This window comes from Panicum virgatum, chromosome 1N, assembly GCF_016808335.1.
Source record: "Panicum virgatum strain AP13 chromosome 1N, P.virgatum_v5, whole genome shotgun sequence".
NCBI lineage: Eukaryota > Viridiplantae > Streptophyta > Magnoliopsida > Poales > Poaceae > Panicum > Panicum virgatum.
This window is the reverse complement of record NC_053145.1, coordinates 36,061,256-36,081,433: the sequence shown is the minus strand read 5'-3', so window position 1 is coordinate 36,081,433 and position 20,178 is coordinate 36,061,256. Positions and strand designations below refer to the sequence as shown.

At 42.7% G+C, this 20,178-nt stretch overlaps 1 protein-coding gene and 2 long non-coding RNA genes across 3 annotated transcripts; 2 read left to right on the top strand and 1 right to left on the bottom strand.

The window, feature by feature from the left end:
- Positions 1-341: 341 nt before the first annotated feature.
- On the bottom strand, positions 342-846 carry LOC120655713. Its single transcript, XR_005667698.1, has 2 exons — positions 445-846; positions 342-403 (listed from the first exon to the last, which is right to left on the bottom strand). It is a non-coding gene; the product is annotated as an uncharacterized LOC120655713 (long non-coding RNA).
- Positions 847-7,118: 6,272 nt separating this feature from the next.
- On the top strand, positions 7,119-9,628 carry LOC120655711. The gene is made up of 4 exons (XR_005667697.1): positions 7,119-8,220; positions 8,296-8,367; positions 8,552-9,089; positions 9,220-9,628. It is a non-coding gene; the product is annotated as an uncharacterized LOC120655711 (long non-coding RNA).
- Positions 9,629-12,921: 3,293 nt separating this feature from the next.
- LOC120655710 (riboflavin biosynthesis protein PYRR, chloroplastic) lies at positions 12,922-19,080 on the top strand. Its single transcript, XM_039933673.1, has 9 exons — positions 12,922-13,356; positions 14,063-14,197; positions 14,711-14,810; positions 14,924-15,049; positions 15,134-15,447; positions 16,317-16,436; positions 16,813-17,058; positions 17,215-17,340; positions 18,479-19,080. Exons 1-9 carry the CDS (start codon positions 12,922-12,924, stop codon positions 18,737-18,739), a joined length of 1,863 nt encoding a protein of 620 aa, XP_039789607.1. The 3' UTR covers positions 18,740-19,080.
- Positions 19,081-20,178: the final 1,098 nt, after the last annotated feature.

The window sequence follows — 20,178 nt, the reverse complement described above, 5'->3', positions numbered from 1 at the left end:
AAGTATCTGACGCCGCCTCCGGCGGCCGTCCACTTGGCGCGTAGCTCCAGCTGCATGATGCAGAGCATCTGCACCATGGTCTTGAGAGCTTTGATCCAGCTCTCCATCAGATCGAGGAGGGAGGGAGGGAGGCGCAGCCATCCTCCAGGTGCTGCCGCGCGTGCCTCTGCTTGCCGCTGAGCGCGCCGCCGCTTGCCCGCCGGCCGAGGCTGCCTGCCTCGCGCGAGCCGCGCGCACCTGCGCCGTGCGGCGCCGCTCTCCCCTGTGTGCTTATTGAACCGGACAGCGACAAAGCGAATAGAGAAGAACAGGGAACAAGCAAATGAAAAATGCCCAAGTTCAAGTCCAAAATACTATTCAAATTGCAACGGATCGAAGCGAAACTCGAGCCATAGGTCCGCACCTTTAAGAATTAACAGATCCAAAAAGAAGTTTGTTCCGCACCTTCAAGAATTAACAGATCCAAAAAGAAGTTTGTGAAAAGATGCAGTATATCTCGCGAATCAAAAATCACACTAAAAATACCCTGAACATCGCATAAAAAGAGGATGAACACGAAAAACGTCCAGCTCCAAGAACCAACTCCCTAGAAGGAGCTCCACGGGGCCGGTGGCCGGGGCCGAGGCCTCCGCAGTGCGCCGACAACGAGCCGGCGCCGCCGCCGAACGCTCGGACGAGGCCCTTCATGTAGCCGCCGTGGACCATCAAAAGCACAATGCCGCGGAGCTCCTCGGCTCCATCGAGGCAGCCGGAGAAGCACAGGCCGCCGTCGGAGGAGAAGGACATGCACACGGGCGAGCAGTGGGCGGGACGGGACGCAGAGCTAGCGCTTGGCGCGGAGGAGGCGGCGGCGGCCGGTCGGCCCTGTGCTTGGCGTATATTGACGAGGCTGCTAAGCTCGGCTCAGTCTTTATCAGTTGAGCCAGAGCTGTGTAATCGTCTCAATACGTAGAATACGGTCTGCAAGTGGACTCAATGTCGTCAGAAGTGTAGAAAATGGGATGAGCCGGATAAAAGGGAAACAGTAATGGCATGTTTCGAAATAGACAAATAGTAATGGCAGAGCTCTGAACTTGCAAAATTGTAATGGCATAAATCCAATTAACTATTTTTTGACGTGGGAATATGGATAGAGAGTACACTAGGGTAATACGGTCATTTCCATTGCTCAGTCCCATCTGTCAGGGCTTTGCTTCCGTTATTTTCTTACGCCACATGGACGGAAGGGTATAGGGGTAAAGATAAATTGGCGGCAGGACATACAGATGCGACTCAAAAAAAAATAGGGGCATGAAGGTCAAGAGCACTTAACATAAGGGTATACAGGTTAAAGCCTCCCATTCTTCTGAAGAACTCGGCGAGTTCTGGAATGACGAGTCAGTGGAGAGTCTAGCGTGGGTGATAACGTGTTGTAAAGTGAAAGAATGAGAGTGAACTCCTTATGTTCCCATTGATTGATTGCTGTTTATATACAAGACCAAGAGACATCATCCCAAGGAACATGTCCTTTTGAGATGGCCCCTTCAAAGCACTTTTTTGGGGTGGAAGTTCCCCAAGTGGGATTTGCCTACCAATTAAAAAATTATATAAATAATTACATTAATTGATCACTAATTAATTATTTTCTTCATAACAGTGTATAATATAATACGAACTTATGATAGCCCTGCAGGAAACAAAGACTTTATTTTTTGAAAAGGAGCAACCACTTGCGGTCCAATACACCAAATGTACAGGCATCAGCACTCGATACAAACAGTCAGTACCCTTGTGGTCGCGAAGGTCATTGTCTACTAACCCCTTCATTCAAAATGTGTGCCATTTCAGTTTCGTCTAAAGCAATTTTTCAATTCTAACTAAATCTACAAGAAAATATATTGACAATAAAATATCTCGGGATCAGACCAGAACACTAGATGGCGCGAGTTGGTGTACCTCTTTCTTAGCCCAGTCTCAATATACAATTTTATGGTACAGTTAGCTAGATTAGAAATTAGGTAACTGTGCCAGATATATTTTATGGTAATAGAACTCTCCTCATATCCCATAAAACTCTATCTTTTTATTTTCTTGTCATGTCAGCAAAATTGATAACATAACATTTACAGCTTGTTTAGTTCCAAAAAAATTTCATGCACTACAGTGACTTGAAACGTTTGACCACTAATTAGGAGTATTAAATGTGGATAATTGATAAATCCCATTCTATAACCTTCGGGTGAAATCACGAGATGAACATAATGAACCTAATTATGTAATGATTATACAATATTGTGCTACAATGAACAATCTCTAATGATGGATTAATTAGGCTTAATAGATTCGTCCGTGATTATCCGTCCATCCGTATAATTAGTTTTATAATTAGTCTATATTTAATTATTCTAATTAGTGTTGCAAACGCTGCCAAAAAAATTTTGTCCAAACTAAACGAGCCGTTAATGTTATAAAACTCTCCATATATAAAATCCTCATTTAGACTGGCCTTATGAAGGCTTGGATACTAAGGTTTCCGCCGGTGGCGGCGGCAATGAGTCAACACCACCATATAATAGTACTCCCTCCGTATTGGTAAAAGAAGACGTTTTGGACATGGTTTGGGTCAAACATTGGGAATATAAATCATCAATAATTTTTAACTTGTTGAATTTGCAAATGTGAAAATTATATGAATAGATTTATCTAGAAAAATACTTTCATAAAAATATACGTATAACACTTTTCTATAAATATTTTTATAGTGACAAGAGGTCAAAGTTGTATTTTAGAGACCGTGTCGCTGTCCTAAACGTCTTCTTTTTACCAATATGGAGTATGGAGGGAGTATATGGTCATGAAGCGGCGACCTGCCGTGATTGAACTAACGGCACAGCTGAATTTAGTGGACGCCATGCCATGTGTTGGTCCCTCGCCGTCGGGAGCTGCGGTCAACTCCATCCACCGAATGTAAATCTCCAAACAACTTCCGTCGATTGGATCAGCCTCAGATTCAAGTGCTATAGGTCATAGGTGGGTGAAAGTGTTAAATAATTTTAGTACTAACTATTCCAAACGAAAGTGTTAACAGAGTAAGTTAAATTGTAGTTAAAATTTAAAAATTTCAGCATATATATGAGTACTAATATGAGTTAAAGTTTAACATTAATTTTAGCTCTTCTAAACAGACTCTAAGGGCATGGTTTGATCCAAACTGAGAGAGAAATTGATGTCCATTGTAATTCTGTAAAAGAAACTAATCTAGTTTGGACTTTGAAAGAAAAATCCTTGAGAAACAATGCATGCCTCCGCGTACGGCACCGATCGACGCGGGGAGCCAGCTCTCGCATTCAGGATGGATAGTTCGGCCCCAGTCCAACGACGACGGATCACGGATCCTTTTTCCTTCTTGGCGCTTTGGTCGGGAGGAGGGCGGCGGCCTAACGACGATGTAAACCGGCACGAGCAGCTGGTCCATCCGATCCGATCCGATCCGATCCTGTACGGCGTACTCGCGCAACTAGCAGCAGCTAGCCCTCGTCACCCCCGGCTTGTTTGTCCACGCCTACCCCTCCGGGGGTCGGTCGCGAGTCGTGGTCGACGACGACGACGACCGCGGGGTGGCCTGGCCCGCCCCCCTGACGCGCGCAAGCTGCGCACGCATGATGACTTGCGAGACTTGCGAGAGGGCGGCCGGCGGCACCACAAAATGGCCGACGCGTTTGCTCCCGCGGCGCAGCCGCTGCCGACGTTTGTCTTCTGGAACCGGACATAATAATATCTCTAGTATATTATATCCGCAGACAAAAAGAGAGAAATCGGAAACCAGAAAACTTTCTGTTCAATTTTCCAGGCGGCAGTTTCTGGCTCGCGTACGTATGTTCAAACTCAACCGCGATCGATCAGGTTATCCACCCAACGGCAGAAAAAGAGGATCGGAGAAACCGCTCGAGTGAGAGCTGACACACGGACAGGATTACATGTAGGACTAGGAGCCCTGCATTTGAGGTAGTACGATCACCCATAAAAGATGGTGTTTAGGTCTTCAGTCTTGACACTGATAATGGAAGCTCGCTAACTAGCCGGCGCGTGTCCACCAGTTGCTTGCTTGGTACCTGCTGCTGCACTGATATTTATCGGTTATTATCACGAGCAAGTGCTTTCTGCCCGTTTGCTTTTTAGTAAGAATCCCAGCCCATGGTTTGGTCCACATCTGCGTGTGTGAATCCACTGACCGGACGTGCCTGAAAAGAAAAGGGGAAGAAACGGACAGCTGCTGACGTTTCAGAGGCAGGATGGCACGCCCCAGAGCGCAGCCAACATCTATCTTCTGCTTTGCAGTCTTGAATGAAGTTTAGTAGTGGAACAGTCCAACAAAGAAGAAGAAATTGTTGTATTCGTTTGGCTGTGGCTGATAGCTGGTGCTAATTTGTTATGAGAGAACAGTACTGCTGATTGGCTGGTAGCTAGTGGCTAGTGCTGATTTAGTATGAGAGAACATTACTGCTGGCTGGTTGGCTGACAAGCCAAGCAAACACAGCGTAATGTAAACAGGGAGGGCAGTCCAATTTCAAAACATAGCAAGGGGAAAAGAAGAAAAAACAGGGTTGGATGAAGATAATTGCATCGATCCCCTTGTCCATATTCCATAAACGTTTTTGGCCACTATGTTGTCTACTCCTCCGCAGCACTTTTTTTTTCTTTTGCTTTCACTCATGTTTGACTTCAGGCTCCAGCACACCAAGCCACAGCTTTGTCTCTTTTTTTCTTCCTTATGAACTATTACCTCCTGTCTTAGCTTGAATATATATGCTCTGTTGAGGACAAACTAGCTAGTTCATTTTTGAACTAATTAGGTTGTCCTACACGTTATATATATTTAAGGTGAAGAGTAGAGGGTATATCAATTAAAAAAAAGTTACAACAAACTAAAGGAGATAGAAAGAAGAAAGAATCTCTTAAAAAAGTCTAGTCATTCCTGGATATAGGAAAAGTAATTTTTCTGCATCTTCCTTCCATCACCATCACACATTGACAGACAGATGACACATCTTTAGCTAGTTGAAGTCCAACCACCCTTAACGAAGCTCCCTTTAGTGTCAACAAGAGCGCCCAGTGGCACACAGATGCATCATGCATATGCAACAAAATTGATACCAATATGATTAAAGCTCCGACCTTGTATGGAACGCCTCTTCTGTCAGTTGGTTGTCACGCTGATGCTGCCACGTGTGAAATGTCTCCTTTTTCCTCATGGTTGCATTGTGGCTCAGGCAACTGGTTTTAGCATCAGTTTGTGTATTGTTATTCCTGACTTAGTCTTTAATTCAATGAATTTCAACGAATTTGACGAGGTTCCTTTCCAACAATACTGGCACAGTTTTAACCCAACTAGTAGTAAATAAGTACCTGTTATCCTTTTTCTTAAAAAAGAGTAGCCTACCTTAACTTAATTGATTTTTAGGTCCCATCAATTCAAATCATTCTTTTTCCTTCCATCTGCAATGGCAATTACAGTTGGTAATACGGTCTTTGGGTGAACCTTTCCTTAAGTATTAAGGAAAAGGTGGATCTAGATGCAAATTATCCCAACCGGAAGCGCGAAACGCAAAGAACATGAGGGGATTGGCGAGAATACCATACCACCATATCTCCCGGCCGATTTAAATACCAATTGATTTAAATAAGTTTCTCCTCTTTTCCTCCGTCCCTCTTTTCCGGCGCCTTCCCGGGGCGCGGACACGCACGCCTCCCCTGCTCCTGCCCGCGCCGCTCTTCATCTTCCCTTTTGTCTGCAAGTTCCCGCGCCACGGCGGCGCCGGGGAGGCGGAGGCGCTCTCGCCTAAGAAGAGTGACAAGTGTGACCCAAAATCAATTTGGGTTCATGCCTGGAAGGCCAACCATGGAGGCAATTTTCTTAATACGACAATTGATGAAGAGATATAGGGAGTAGAAGAAGGACTTGCACATGGTCTTCATTGACCTTGAGAAGGCATATGACAAAGTACCGAGAAATGTCATGTGGTGGGCCTTAGAGAAGCACAAAGTCCCAACTAAATAAATTACCCTCATTAAGGATAAGTACAAGGATGCGACGACGTTTGTCCGGATATGTGATGGCGACACCACTGACTTTCCTATTAACATTGGCCTACACCAGGGGTCAGCATTGAGCCCTTATTTATTTGCTTTAGTGATGGATGAGGTCACAAGAGATATACAAGGTGAAATCCCTTGGTGTATGCTCTTTGCTGATGATGTGGTGCTAGTTGACGAGAATATGGCAGGGGTTAATAGGAAGTTAGAGTTGTGGAGACGCACGTTAGAGTCGAAAGGGTTCAGACTTAGTAGGACCAAGACCGAGTACATGATGTGCGATTTCAGCGCGACTAGGCATGAGGGAGGAGTCGTTAGTCTAGATGGGCAAGTGGTGGTCCAGAAGGATACTTTTCGGTATTTAGGATCGGTGCTACAAAAGGATGGCGACATTGATGAAGATGTTAGGCATAGAATTTCAGCTGGCTTGTTGAAATGGCGGCAAGCTTCTGGCATCCTTTGTGACAATAGAGTGACACAAAAGCTAAAAGGCAAATTCTATAGGACAGCAATTCGTCCGGCGATGTTATACGGTGCTGAATGTTGGCCTACAAAAAGGCGACATGTCCAGCAACTGAGTGTAGCAGAGATGCGGATGTTGCGGTGGTTTTGCGGGCACACAAGGAGGGATAGAGTCCAGAACGAAGTTATTCGGGATAGGGTCGGGGTGGCACCAATTGAGGAGAAACTTACCCAACATCGGCTGAGATGGTTTGGACATGTCCAACGAAGGCCTCCTGAGGCGCCGGTGCGTAGTGGGGTTCTTGAGCGGGTCGATAATGTAAAGAGGGGTAGAGGTAGATCTAAACTGGCTTGGGATGAGTCGGTGGTTAAGAGAGACCTTAAGGATTGTAATATCTCTAAAGAGATAGTTTTGGATAGGAGCGTTTGGAGACTAGTTATCAATGTGCCTGAACCTTGAACTTATTTCTTTCGGGTTTCATCTCTAGCCTACCCCAACTTGCTTGGGAAAAAAGGCTATGTTGTTGTTGTTGTTGTTGTTGTTGTTGTTGTTGTGTTTTGTCTTACAATAAGATCAAATGAGATAAAGCAAATAGAAGCGATTATTGAGCTGTGGCATCAAGTTTACATATAAGTTCTGACAGTTATGTCTCTTAAAATTTATAGCCTGTGCAGGTGCACAGGTCTATGGGCTAGTTTACGAAATTTTCTGGTACATATTGTCTAGTTTTGGTTTTGACTCGTATCATCTTCAGTTATGCTTGTGCAGATTGAAAATTTATCATGCAATTAAAAATAAGAAAACAAACCTGAACTTAGATTCATTATTAAATTGAAATATTATGCCAGCATACTTCGTGCAAAAACTTTTACCTATCAGGAGCATCTTTTTAAAAGTTTGGTGGGTACCGGTAACTGAACCATAAGATAGGTACCATTTATAGTTGAAATTTGTAGTGATCTAAAGATTAATGAAATTTGTCCTATTAAGACCCAACATGATGAAATGTTGTTATCTAATAATTTGCTTGTATATTCAAAAAAAGGAGTTCATTCAAAACATCATGTTGCTACTCGTATACAGGTCTGTGTTTCAGCATACTGTGGGATGACTTGAAATACTAGTTGTTAACACCTAGGTTTTCTACTTCAAAAGCCTACTTATTATTGAGTTGCATGCACCAACCAATTCAACCCAAAAGCTTAAGTTGATGGAGAGATCTCTCGTGCCTCAGACGTGGAATAAGAGCGAGCAGCAATTATTTTATTTAATTACGCTAACCAGGATTCGAACTCGAGACCTCTAGCTTATTGAGTTGCATGCACTGACCAGTTCAACCCAAAAGCTTAAGCTAATGGGGAAAGGTGGGAAATTCACTTATATTCCAACACTTATGCTTTTCTATTTATATGTGATCTTATCTGCATCTACTGTATAGTATGTGCTACTATTTGTTCTGGCCCTGCCTATCGACCTCCTATAAGTGAATTAGTAATTTTTGTATATTATCTGCATTGTGGACAAGCATTTGTTCTGTTTGATGTAAGATGACTTATCTTATTACAGAAGTTCATGGTTCAATTTATTATTTCATTTTTTTGTTTTGCAGAATGATTTCTACTGTGTAGGGTTCCTGAATGGTGGGTTACAAACCAAGGATGGGAAAAATATGGTTTTCTTGGGAGGTATGATCAAGCTGTTATGCAATATTGACCTATTTATCCCTTCTTTCCTTCAAAATTTTATGAACTCTATTGCAGATCTGGTTCTCTCAAATAAACTAGTGGTTTACAACTTGGAAAATCAAGTTATTGGATGGACAGACTACAACTGTAAGTGAGGCATTAATTTATAAATATATAATTGTCCTTCCCGACCGAACTCAATGTTGCTGCAAAGTCTATCCTTGTTTGTCTACTGCAATCTTTTTGCAACAGGATATGTACATCTGAAATTTGTGTTCTACATCTGCCATTGTATTTTAGTTAATGCCATACTTCCATCGCTTGATTTCAGGTTCCTCGAGCATAGAAATTAAGGATGACATGACTGGATTTACTTACACTGTTGATGCACATAATATCTCCTCTGGGTGGAGATTCCAATGGCACAAGTCCTTGGTTCTGTTGTTAGTAACAACAATCTGAAGCTATTTAATGTTCTAACCTGACCTTGAACTCTCGGATGCAGAATATGGAAGCTGTATTATGTAACAAACATTGTCTGAGTTTTTTGTTCTTAGAAAAAAAGGAAGAGGTAGGGGAGTGATTTGATCTAGTTACAGAAATTCCCAAAATTGTAAAGTATAGCAAATAGGCTTGCAAACTAGATATGAATGATGTTGGGTTAATGCTAGGTTCTCATTGCTTTCATATAATGTAATCAGCAACCTGCAACCCTCATCAGGTGGAATTGAAGCTTGGGTCGTTGTGCAATTTTGCTTGCGTTTGTGTAGGAGAATAGAGTTGGTGTATAATGGATTTATTGCATTGAGCCTCTCGGAAAGTATATATGAGAGTTACAAGACTTGGGAATCAAGACATCACAAGGAATCGTAATCCCAACAAACTCTATCTAATCCTGTGTTAGTGATTGTTATGGATTGCCACCTCTGAAGGGGCGCGACCGAAAGTTCGGTCACTAACACAAATTTCTGGTGAACGATTTCTTGTCTTTGTCTGCAGAGTGAAAAGCACTAGCAATCAAAGAACATGATGATGCCCTGCAGGTGACCGAAGGTCTGGAACCTTTGGTGGAGGCCAGAGAGCCTTGTGATCCCACAAGGATGGACGATGATCCCACAAGCAAATAAAGAGTAAAATTTACTTAACCAAGAGACTCACCACCACAGGAGATCATGAATATTTACTTAAGAAAGAAAGTATTTGTCGAGGTACAAGGCCAGGGAAGAGTGCCGACATGGCAATATTTCCCCCAAGCTACCCCTCACTCTCTCCCTACTTCTAAGCACTATGGAGGTAGAGCTTCGCCTTGAAGTGAAACTCTTCTCTTCTCTCTTGTGGTGTGTTGGAGGGATGCTCCTCTCCTCCTTATATATGTGAAAACACCCGGGCACCAACATCAAGAGGATAAGGATGAATCTCTCGCCAAATGGCACATGGATGGGACCTATCCAGGTTCGGGCGACCCGTGGGGTCGGCCGGCCCTCTGGTTGGCCCTCTAGTCACCGCCTTTGTTCTGCAGGCTGATGGATGAGCCTTTGCCTTATCCCTTGGGTGTTGGCGCTTTGGAACGCCAGTTTGTCCTGTCTGGTGGGCTCTTCTTGTAAGTAAAACGTGTGTTATGATCTTCTATGTGTTTTTTCTGTGTTCAATTGTGTTTTCTCTTGTGTTTCACTTATAGATGTCTGCAAATCATAATTCACAAAAACTTGTGGAACCAATTAGAATTAAGGTATATAACTAAGTTTGGTGATTATTTGTCTTTGAAAGATGCAGAGTTGATGGTTGAATTTGTCACTTAAGAACCGTCAACAAAGTGAATCGTTTTTCCTAGTCCATCATGAACTGGAGTTCGCCTTCTTTAAGGTCTGCCCCTACCGATCGGCTGTTGGCCTTCACCATCATGACGCTGCCTATTGTAAGGATAGTCCCCGTGTTGTCCAATGCACTTGGACTGAACACCAGAAACGGGGCTTAAGTAATTAAAGGTTAGCTATGATAATTCGACTCGACCCAAATGATTAGTCCCGTGCTATTTATAGCCCCTAGGGACGACTACAACTTAATAACTAATCAAGGGCACTGTGGTCTTTGCATGGCGTGATCCGTTCGGCATTGCCAGCTAGACTCCGAGTCTGTTGCACGCTTGAGGCGCTGGCCGATGGGCCCCTCCTTCCTCACGGGGTCACGCCACGTCACGAGGGCGCCCGCTCCGTCCTTCGCCACGTAGTCCTGAGCCACCGCAGACAGCCTTTGCTCTCGCCTTCGGCTGGTGATTTCGTTTGACGTCGCGCGCTGGTCGGCCTTCGCCCGGCAACCAGCCCCAACACCAGCAGAAGAGGAAGAAAGGATACCGCCGATGATCCTTGTCACGTCGGTTCTGCTCCTCTTGCTGATGTCTCTCTTTTTCTTGCTGACATCAGTATTTGTTTAGCAGCTACTGAGACGTCATGGTTCCGCGAGTCTTCTAGAACCTTCTCCTTCGTATTAGTTTTGTTTTTTGAGTTCATCAGCTAATGGCCCTGTTTGGTTCCATTCTAGATTTCCTAGAATGGATATTCTAGCCTTCGCATGAAGGACCCAATGAAGTCTATTTGCAAAATCTCTTTCAGGGATGGATATGACTTTTCGCGACGAATCTAATAACGGTAATTAATCGATGATTAGCTACAGTGATGCTACAGTAACCATCCTCAAATCGCGCGGTCAAAGGTCTCATTAAAATCTTCAGGGTTCCTAGCGCAGGGTTCTGAAGTTGATTTTATAAACTAGCTTTATTTGACATCATAATTACCGGTCAAAATATTACTATTCCCTTAAAAGAATCAAACCAAACAAGGCCAATATTTGTGTCTTAGGGTCGATGGCTACAGATTGCTCAGACCACTCGGAAGTCAGCGCCTCGGACTTTTTCTTGGTTTTTAAATCCTTTACCTCTACCATGTGTTGACAGCTAAATTTGGCAGATCAGAGGCCGACTGATCTGATCGATCTGCCCAGTTTTAATCCGAGTAGGAGTTGTTTTATTTGTGAAATCTTTATATAATCCGACTTGGAGAAAGGGTACGACTTCCTCGGCCTATAAATATAAAGGCTAAGGCCGATTGAGGTAATCCCAATCGATTCAACAACTCATACCTTACTTTTTATCTCCAAATCCTAGCTTTTCCAACCACATCTGCTGTTCTTCGCTCGTCTCTACGACGTTCGAGAATGTTCTGAGTGGCCTGCCGACTTCAGAGCAACCCTAGATTCACGAGCTCCGACGGGGTCCCTCCCGAGCTCGAGATCCTAGGTTTTCGCCGTCTCCCTGGAGCACCGGTCTGACCGGTCTGCGCAGAGAGACTGCTGGTGTTGATCGTTTTGACGATCTTGCTGCACATTCTAGCGTATTCGAGTGTGTGACTGGATTTTGCGTCAACACCATATCGGTAGGGAAAGGATGTCCATCTATCTTCATTAATTTTGCAGGAACCTCAAACTTGATTCTTCTCTGTTTGAATCTCACGACAGAATATCCTGCATTTGCAAGTATTATATGGCACAACATTATGCCACTTCAAGTACTTGCGATTTTTTAATTCAGCTGCCGATGGAATAGTATGATTAGGAGACAATTTAATTTGTCCTTGGAGCAATAGATCAAAGAACCTATCAACCTTTTATGACGTTGAATCCGTACTTCTCCGCCCCCTTCTTGGCAACTTATTTTTTAACATATTTTTTGATAATTCAACTTGACAACTTCAACTTAAGTGATACATATACATGCCCTGCTGAGCAACCAGATGCCTGTTTGTCACCCTGGGCACAAAACCCCGAGAACCGAATACCGAACCGAAATTACCGAAACCGAAGTATTTGGTTCCATGTTCGGTTTCGAGTTTTTAGGAATCGAATTACCGAGGTAAATACCGAAACTGAACCGAGCTTACCGAATTTACCGAACTTACCGAATTTACATGAAATGTGATAAGTTTGAGTGTTGTTATATAATTGATGGTACAATTATAGACAATATATTATGTATTTTTGGCACTCACACTTATAGACATGTGTATTTTTATATGTATTTGTATTTTGCATTATTAATATCTACGAAATTATGTCAAAATTTGTTTTTGAACCGGCTATTACATCTTCTCTGTGATTAATTCGGTACTGTTCGGTAAATACCGAAACCGAACCGAATTTCCTCGGTACCGATTTTTTTAGGAACCGATCGGTACCGGTTTCCGAGGAACCGAATTTGTCTAGGTACCGAAGAATTGAACTGATCGGTTCGGTATTTACCAAATGCCCAGGCTGACCTGCTTGGTATCTCCTTTTAGGCTGTGTTTAGTTCGCGAAAAAGTTTGGATTTTGATACTGTAGCATATTTTATTGTTATTTGGTAATTAATATCCAATCATGAACCAATTAGGTTTAAAAGATTGGTCTCGTAGAAACGGTTAAATTGTATAATTAGTTATTTTTTAACTGTATTTAATACTCCATGCATATATCCGAAGACTCGATGTGATGAGTATTTTAGGAATTTTTTTTTGGTAAACAAAGCCTTAATTGGGCCATGCGCTGCTGGGATTCTGTTCATGGGCTGTACGAAAGATATATAGGATCCCCCTCCGGGCCCTCCCCAACACAACCCGCAAAACGTCGAACGTTTACGGCGCACAAACCCAGGCCCCACCACACCCGCGAAACATGCCGCCGCCGCTCGGCGCCGCCGCTCCCGCTCCGGCTGTCACCGCCCCTTCCTTCGTCCACCTCGCCCTCAGCACGCGCCTCCGCGTGCCCGCCCCACGTGCGGCGGCCGCCGCCTCCGTGCCCGCTCCCCACTCCTCCGACGCGCATGACGCCCTCCTCCTCCACCGCGCCGCCGACGTGGCCGACCGCTCCGCGGGGCTGACATCCCCGCACCCCAACTTCGGGTGTGTCATCGCGCGGCCCCAGCGGGAGACAGACAGCGCCGATTCCTTAGTGGTTGGCGAGGGGTTCCTCTACGCGCAGGGGACGCCGTGCGCCGAGCTCCTCGCCGCACAGGAGGCCGGCGAGCACGCGCGCGGCGCCACGGCGTACCTCAACCTCGAGCCCGGGGACTGCTACGGGGATAGCACCGCCGTCAGATCGCTCGTCCAGGTGCTCGACGGAATTGCCTTTCCTATCCCTCATTCCCATCTGTTTCTCCAAATTTGCCATCTGTTTGCGCTTAAAATTTCTGCAGTTTTCACATTTCATGGAATCAGTTTGGGCTAACATTAAAATCTTTAGTATAATACCTAGATCATGGTCCTCAATTATCAATGTATAGTGTGAATTTTGCGGTTTTATACATAAAGTTAATCATGAGGGAATGGCTGGACAATCATCTTATCCTCTTGTCTCAACTGGTGAGCATCAATGTACCTTGCAGAGCAGTCTGTTTTTTTTTTTTTGAAACGAACCAGGCAGCAGAGCTGCCGATTATATTAAAAAGAAGATGAAAGCACAGATTGAGCAATACAACAAAAAGAAAAACGCAACAACCCAACACCAAACCTCTCAACAAACATATCACACTACTCAACACACACCGCCACAGAGCAGTCTGTTTTAGACTTTTAGCAAAGATGATTACGACATGGACAAGCTGGAGTGGCTTTTTCAAACATAACTCTGTTTTGGGTGATTACTGCTTTTGCATTTGTCCACATGAACCTTTTTAGGTGCTTGACTGATTTTGCGTTTGTCCACATGATCTCTTGTAGTCGCATCATCGCATGAGTACCAGAGTTAGTCTAAGGCACTAACATAAACTTGATTAGTCTTACTCAATGTATACGCAGTATGCTAATTATTTTAGTAGGCAGGAATTACAAGAGTTGTGGTGGGTCTTAGGCATCCCTTGAAGCACTTGAGAGGGAAGGCAATCCAAGCATTACGAAGTGAAGGCATTCAAGTTGATGTTGTGGGGGAGGATCTGCAGAATATATTGTTCGAGGTGACTCTTTGCATATTGTTGATTTGTTTCCCTTATTGTTTGATTTCTTAGAGCTTTAGTATCCATTGTTGACTCCGTTCTGCATATGTGCAAACAATGCTTTAATCATGCATTGCCATTTCGTTAACAATATCCATCTTTCTAAATGAGTTCTGATCTCGTGAATTTGGCACTAGCATTATGCTATGAAAACTCTATTGGTTTACTATGGGATGAAGATAAATTACGAATACATCTTTTAATTTGTCAATTTTTAGTTTGAAAATTCAAGTTCAATAGAGACACTAGCACCAGATTTATTTTCTCTAGGTGTTGAGTAATTTGAATGTGACATATAGGATACCCGATTTTTATATTTACAGTTCAGAGTATGACTTTGGGCAACTATAACAATGGTTAAAAAACTGACTGTTTTGGTTTGTTTTATATGGTACTCTAAAAATTGGGTCAGATAAATAAAGTATTACATTGTGTATTTAATCAGTTTGTTAACTTTTATGTTGTGAACTGTAGGAAGCTCTGAAGTCATGCCTCACTGTAAATGCTCCAATGCTTTACAGAGCTGCTTTTCATGTCCCTTTCTCTGTTCTGAAGTACGCTATGACTGCAGACGGTGAGACATATGTTGTTATTCCATTTGTTAAGATTTGTTGAGATAATTATAAATATAAATTACTGATTCATACTGTTCAACTTATATCTCTTTTCACTTTTATTAATGGTCAGGAAAAATAGCGGCAAGTAGCGGACATGCTTCTTGGATAAGTGGCAAAGCATCCAGAGGGCGTGTATTTGAATTACGTGGCAGAAGTGATGCTGTTATTGTTGGTGGAAATACAGTGCGCTTTGATGGTAGCAACCACATAATTCAACATTCTGTTAACTGCAGTTTGTAGTGTTCACTCATATAGAAAAGTCTTTTGGTTGTTGTTGTAGATCCTCGATTAACTGCAAGGCATATTGAGGGGCATGTTCCAGTGCGTATAGTGATGTCACAGTCTCTTAACCTTCCTGAGGAAGCAAATCTATGGAATGTTAATGATGCCTATACAATTGTTGCGACTCAGAGAGGTGCTCGGAGAGATTTTCAAAAGAAGCTTGCTAGGAAGGGTGTTGAAGTAGTAGAGTTTGACATGCTGAATCCTAGAGATGTTATGTCATATTGTTATGATCGTGGTTATCTTTCTGTATTATGGGAATGTGGTGGGACCTTAGCGGCTTCTGCTATATCTGCCAGTGTTATTCATAAGGTAAACCTTTTTTGCTAGATTTTGTATAATGCTCGTGTGTCCATTTGCTGCGTTTAGTTAGTTGTATCCTGGTTTTAATGATAACTTATAGTTTATATTTAGCAATGTTTTAAATAGCGGGCTAAGCCTCTTAGCTGTTGGTCTCTGAAAAAGCTAAGAGCAGCTATAGCCTAGCATAGCCTAGCTATAGCCGCAGCTAAGCCATTTAATGGAACTGTAAAAAAAAATGCAAGGTCTTATCACATGACATAACAATCGAATCATTGATTCACCGGTCAACACCAAAACACATTAACATGTCATCAACTCATCAGTCATCAGTTCATCACCCAATCATCATAAGAGTACATCACAACTTCATAAGAGCGATACACTACAAGATAACAGATAATCAGACCACCACCACCACCAACACAGTTCACAGGAATATTGCTGCTAAAAGCAGGCCCATTTAGCGGATATAGCCGGCTAATTGCGGCTATTAGCCCTCAGGCTAACAGTGTTGCTAAAAGTGTGATCTCCTAGCGGCAACGCTTCTCAGCAGCTATATCCAGCTATAGCTTAAGCTATAGCCAGCTATTAAATCATTGATATTTAGCAACTCGATGGAATGAATATGAAACCAGATAAATAGTATATGATATGGATGGATAAAATATATTTCTTCTTTTGTTATATACATCTCTTATTTTCAAATCACATTATCTGAAGGCTCACCATTTTTTTGCATGCTGAATATCATCAGATTCACTGTTATTGTTTATTGGTTTTCTTATATTGATTTGAATTTCTCACTTCATTTCATCATGTGATTGTTATGTAGTAGATATAGATCGTAACTTACAATCGTAATTTGCATCATTTGACAGGTCATTGTATTTATGGCTCCAAAAATAATTGGGGGATTAAATGCACCAACGCCAGTTGGTGAATTAGGGATGAGTCAAATGACCCAGGCGATTAATCTAATTGATCACTCATACGAGCAGGTTAGCTCTTGTTCTAGTCCAGATACATTTCAGTTTAGGGATATTAGTGAAACTAATAGAGTTACATCACAATTTTATTAATATGCATTTCATTTTGCAACTCTCTCCCAGTATTTCTCTTCTGTATCAGTTTCCGTTTTTTTTTTCTCTAACACATAGCTCTTCTGTGTATCAGTTCCTCATTTTTTCTTTAATAAAATATAGTAATCTTCATATTTTCATCTAGGCTCAGTGATCTCTTCTACTGCTGTTCTCTTCATACACTGGAGTACTGCACAAGTAAATATAAAATGTGCACTGTTGTTGCACATCTATGCCATTTGGCATTAGTTCAAAACTGTGACATATTAAATAGATTTTTCTTGCAAATCTGCAGATCGATAGGGACATGCTCTTGAGTGGATATATCCAACCCATTCCTGATCTTTCACCTGTTATACCATCTATGGACGAAATACCCTCGGTTGATCCAGAAATTTCTCCATATGAAACAAATATTATTTCATTTTATAAGACTTGGGATACCTTTGGGGCTTTCTCCAACTTTTCTCCTCATCCGATTCACATGCCTGATGAAAATGGAGATTCTTTCATGTGGCCATCAGTGGAACACTATTACCAGGTTTGTCTTCTGTTCTTTGTTGCTATGTGTGTGTGCGCGCGCGCGCCCCCCTATCAGGTTTGCTGTGGGAAGGAATTCTTGACCAAAATCCATTTTCTTTATCATGGTGCTCTGTCATTGTTTGGACTGTCTATAAACCCATAATTTATTTTTCAGGCTCATAAATTTGTTGGTGTCGACAATCCTCAAGCAAGAACCATTGTCCAAGAAATAAAGCTGGCAAAGAGTCCTGAAGAGGCTGCTAGAATAGGAAGGACCCGACAAAAGCGGTTCCCTGAACTGGTATGTCTGAATATTATGCTTTCATTGTACCTGACTGTGGGAAGAGATGAAGGGACCTCTTGATTAGTGTACCCTAACAAAACATGTTATTATCCTTCTGATGAAAGATATTCTAGAAAGAGGTGCTTGTGTATCTAGTAGTATCTGCTTCAGCACCTCCACTTATCATTTGCTACTTGTAATAGCATTATTTGCAAATCTAATAACATAACCACACTTGAAAACAATGATGCTTCTGTCAGACAAGTCCATTATGATGCCATCAAAATTTACTTATTGAACCTTCCTTTATAGGTTATAAATGTTTTACCAATTACATTATGCACTAGCTAATTTAAGAGCAAAATCATGGCATTACGCTGGGACTTCCATTATACATACTTTCCACTGGTTGAAGTTCACTACACTATGGATTGCCTGTTGCAAAACATCTCTACGATGTATTTACAGGGATTAGTTGTAGGGGCCTATATGCCAGCAATTACCTTCTCTTTTAAAAGGCATGGTGTCAAGGACGTTGGCGCCCAAGACACGAGGTCCTCGACTACGGAGTTCGTAGTCTCGGCGGATAGGAGCGCTAGGGTTTTTGCCTAACTGCTCAATGGTGAAGGAGGTGAGATTTGAGAGGGAAGAGGGAGGATTGGGAAGGCTGATTATTCATTGCTTTTCCAAACAATAGTGTCACCATACATATAGGCGCCATGCGCAGCAAACAAGGAAACTGAATAAACTGAGATCCTAAACTTTAGGCAACAATAAACTGAGATCCTAAACTTTAGGCAACAACTCAGCCACTATCTGGGGCGCCATCAGGCGCTGCACCTGCCTGCATGCGTGGGCGACGCTGGTACTGGCGTCCCCACATGACACATGGCCTGTCAGTTATTATTACAATGTACATTTTAACAATGACTAGTACTCCATCCGTTCCAAATTTTAGTTTGTTTTGGCTTTTTTAGATACATAGCTTTTGCTATGCATCTAGATACATAGCAAAAACTATGTATTTAGATTTGCCAAAATGACCTACAATTTGCAACGGAGGGAGTACATATACTCCAGTATAACTTATTTATTTTCACAAACTTGCTTGTTTATGTAAACTGTACTATTATTTTAAATTACCTTTGTTTTTCAGGTACGGACAGACTGGGAGACTACAAAAATTGATGTGATGTACAGAGCTATCAAACAAAAATTTTCAACCTACCCTGGTCTGACTAATATGTTGTTGTCGACGGCTGGCTCAGTTCTTGTTGAGGCATCGCCCCATGATTTATTTTGGGGCGGTGGGCGCGAGGGCGAAGGTTTGAATTACTTAGGTAGATTGCTGATGCAGCTGAGATCAGAGATTATGGGGACGTTTCCAGCAAGTGTGAAGGTGGGAGAGGCAGCTTGATTTGCAGGCGAGGCACTCTTGTTTAGCAGGAGAGCTGATTGAGAGGCAGGCATCAGGTCTGGCTTGGTTTCGATTGGCGCAGTGCATCCGGTTGTGAAAGCGAGCGCAATTGAGATTTTGTTCAATTATCTATGCTTGGTTTCGCTTTTCCTTACTATCGAAAGCTAATGCGCAGAGTGTCGTGACCAGAGTGATCGACGCGACAGTGCAATTAACACATTTGTTTCTAAACATGGTACAGACGTGAGCCTAATACACGTATGCACGTTTACAGAACACAACTCTACCACCAACGAGAGATTGAGTTGGCAGATCTTGAGATTAACGAAGTTATCACATGTGTCTCGTCGTTGCAGATATGAAAGGTGACATTGGCCAGCTTGAAAAGTTCTTGCCAAAACAGACTGGTGAAAACCTTGTCACGGTCAAAAATGATGGAAGAAGGTATACCATGCAAGCGATAAATCTGCTGCATAAACAGTTTGGCTACTTGACTCGTAGTATATGGATGGCTCAAGGAAGAAAATGGGCGGCGTACTTAGAAAACTTATCGACCACAACCAAGATGCAACTTGTACCACCTGATTTGGGTAATCCCTTCACAAAGTTCATAGAGATCATTTGCCAAGATGCAGTGGGAACTGCCAAACGTTGCAACAAACATGGATATCGGACTCGTTTAGGCTTTGCTTGTTGACATTTTGTGCAGCCCGAGGCTAAACTGTGATTATTATTTTTCAATCCAAGCCAAGCAAATAGCTCTTTTACTCTCCTATATGTAATTGGAAAACTAGAATGCCCCCCAATGGCTGATCCATGCAAGGCATGAAAAACCTTTGGTTGCAGAGCTACATTGGAACCAAGCCATATTCTATTCTGAAATTTCAGAATACCATCTTGGACTGAGAAATTAGGTACAACCTCAGGGTTCACTATCAACTTGGCACAACGACTCTTGGGCATGAATATCAGAACTATACCCCACAGCAACTTCATGACACCACCGAGGAATTGAAGGAGAAATAGCGTAACATTTTGCAGGCTGGTGAGCTCTTCTTGGAAGGGCAACAGTGTTGGGTATTTTAGCATCACAAATAAATCTGCAAGTGCACGGATACCGTTGTAGTTTTCACCTCAGAGTATTCTAAGGGTTATCAAATCCAAGGGAACGTGTGTGCACTAACCTCTATTCTAGTAGGTCCAAAGACACACCAAGTTAGCACTTTAGCTAAGTTCAAGGTCGATCTCTTGGGAACAATACTTGCTTCGAGCACCGGTTTACACCTGGTCTACCAGGCGACTCCGGCCACCTACGAGTAAGAGAATTAATCTCACTCAACTACAAATACTACTAGCAAATATTATCCCAAGTAAAATACTAGAGATAGGAACCACGAATGCTTACTGAGCACCGATGAATGTAGCAGCATCCGTAGAGG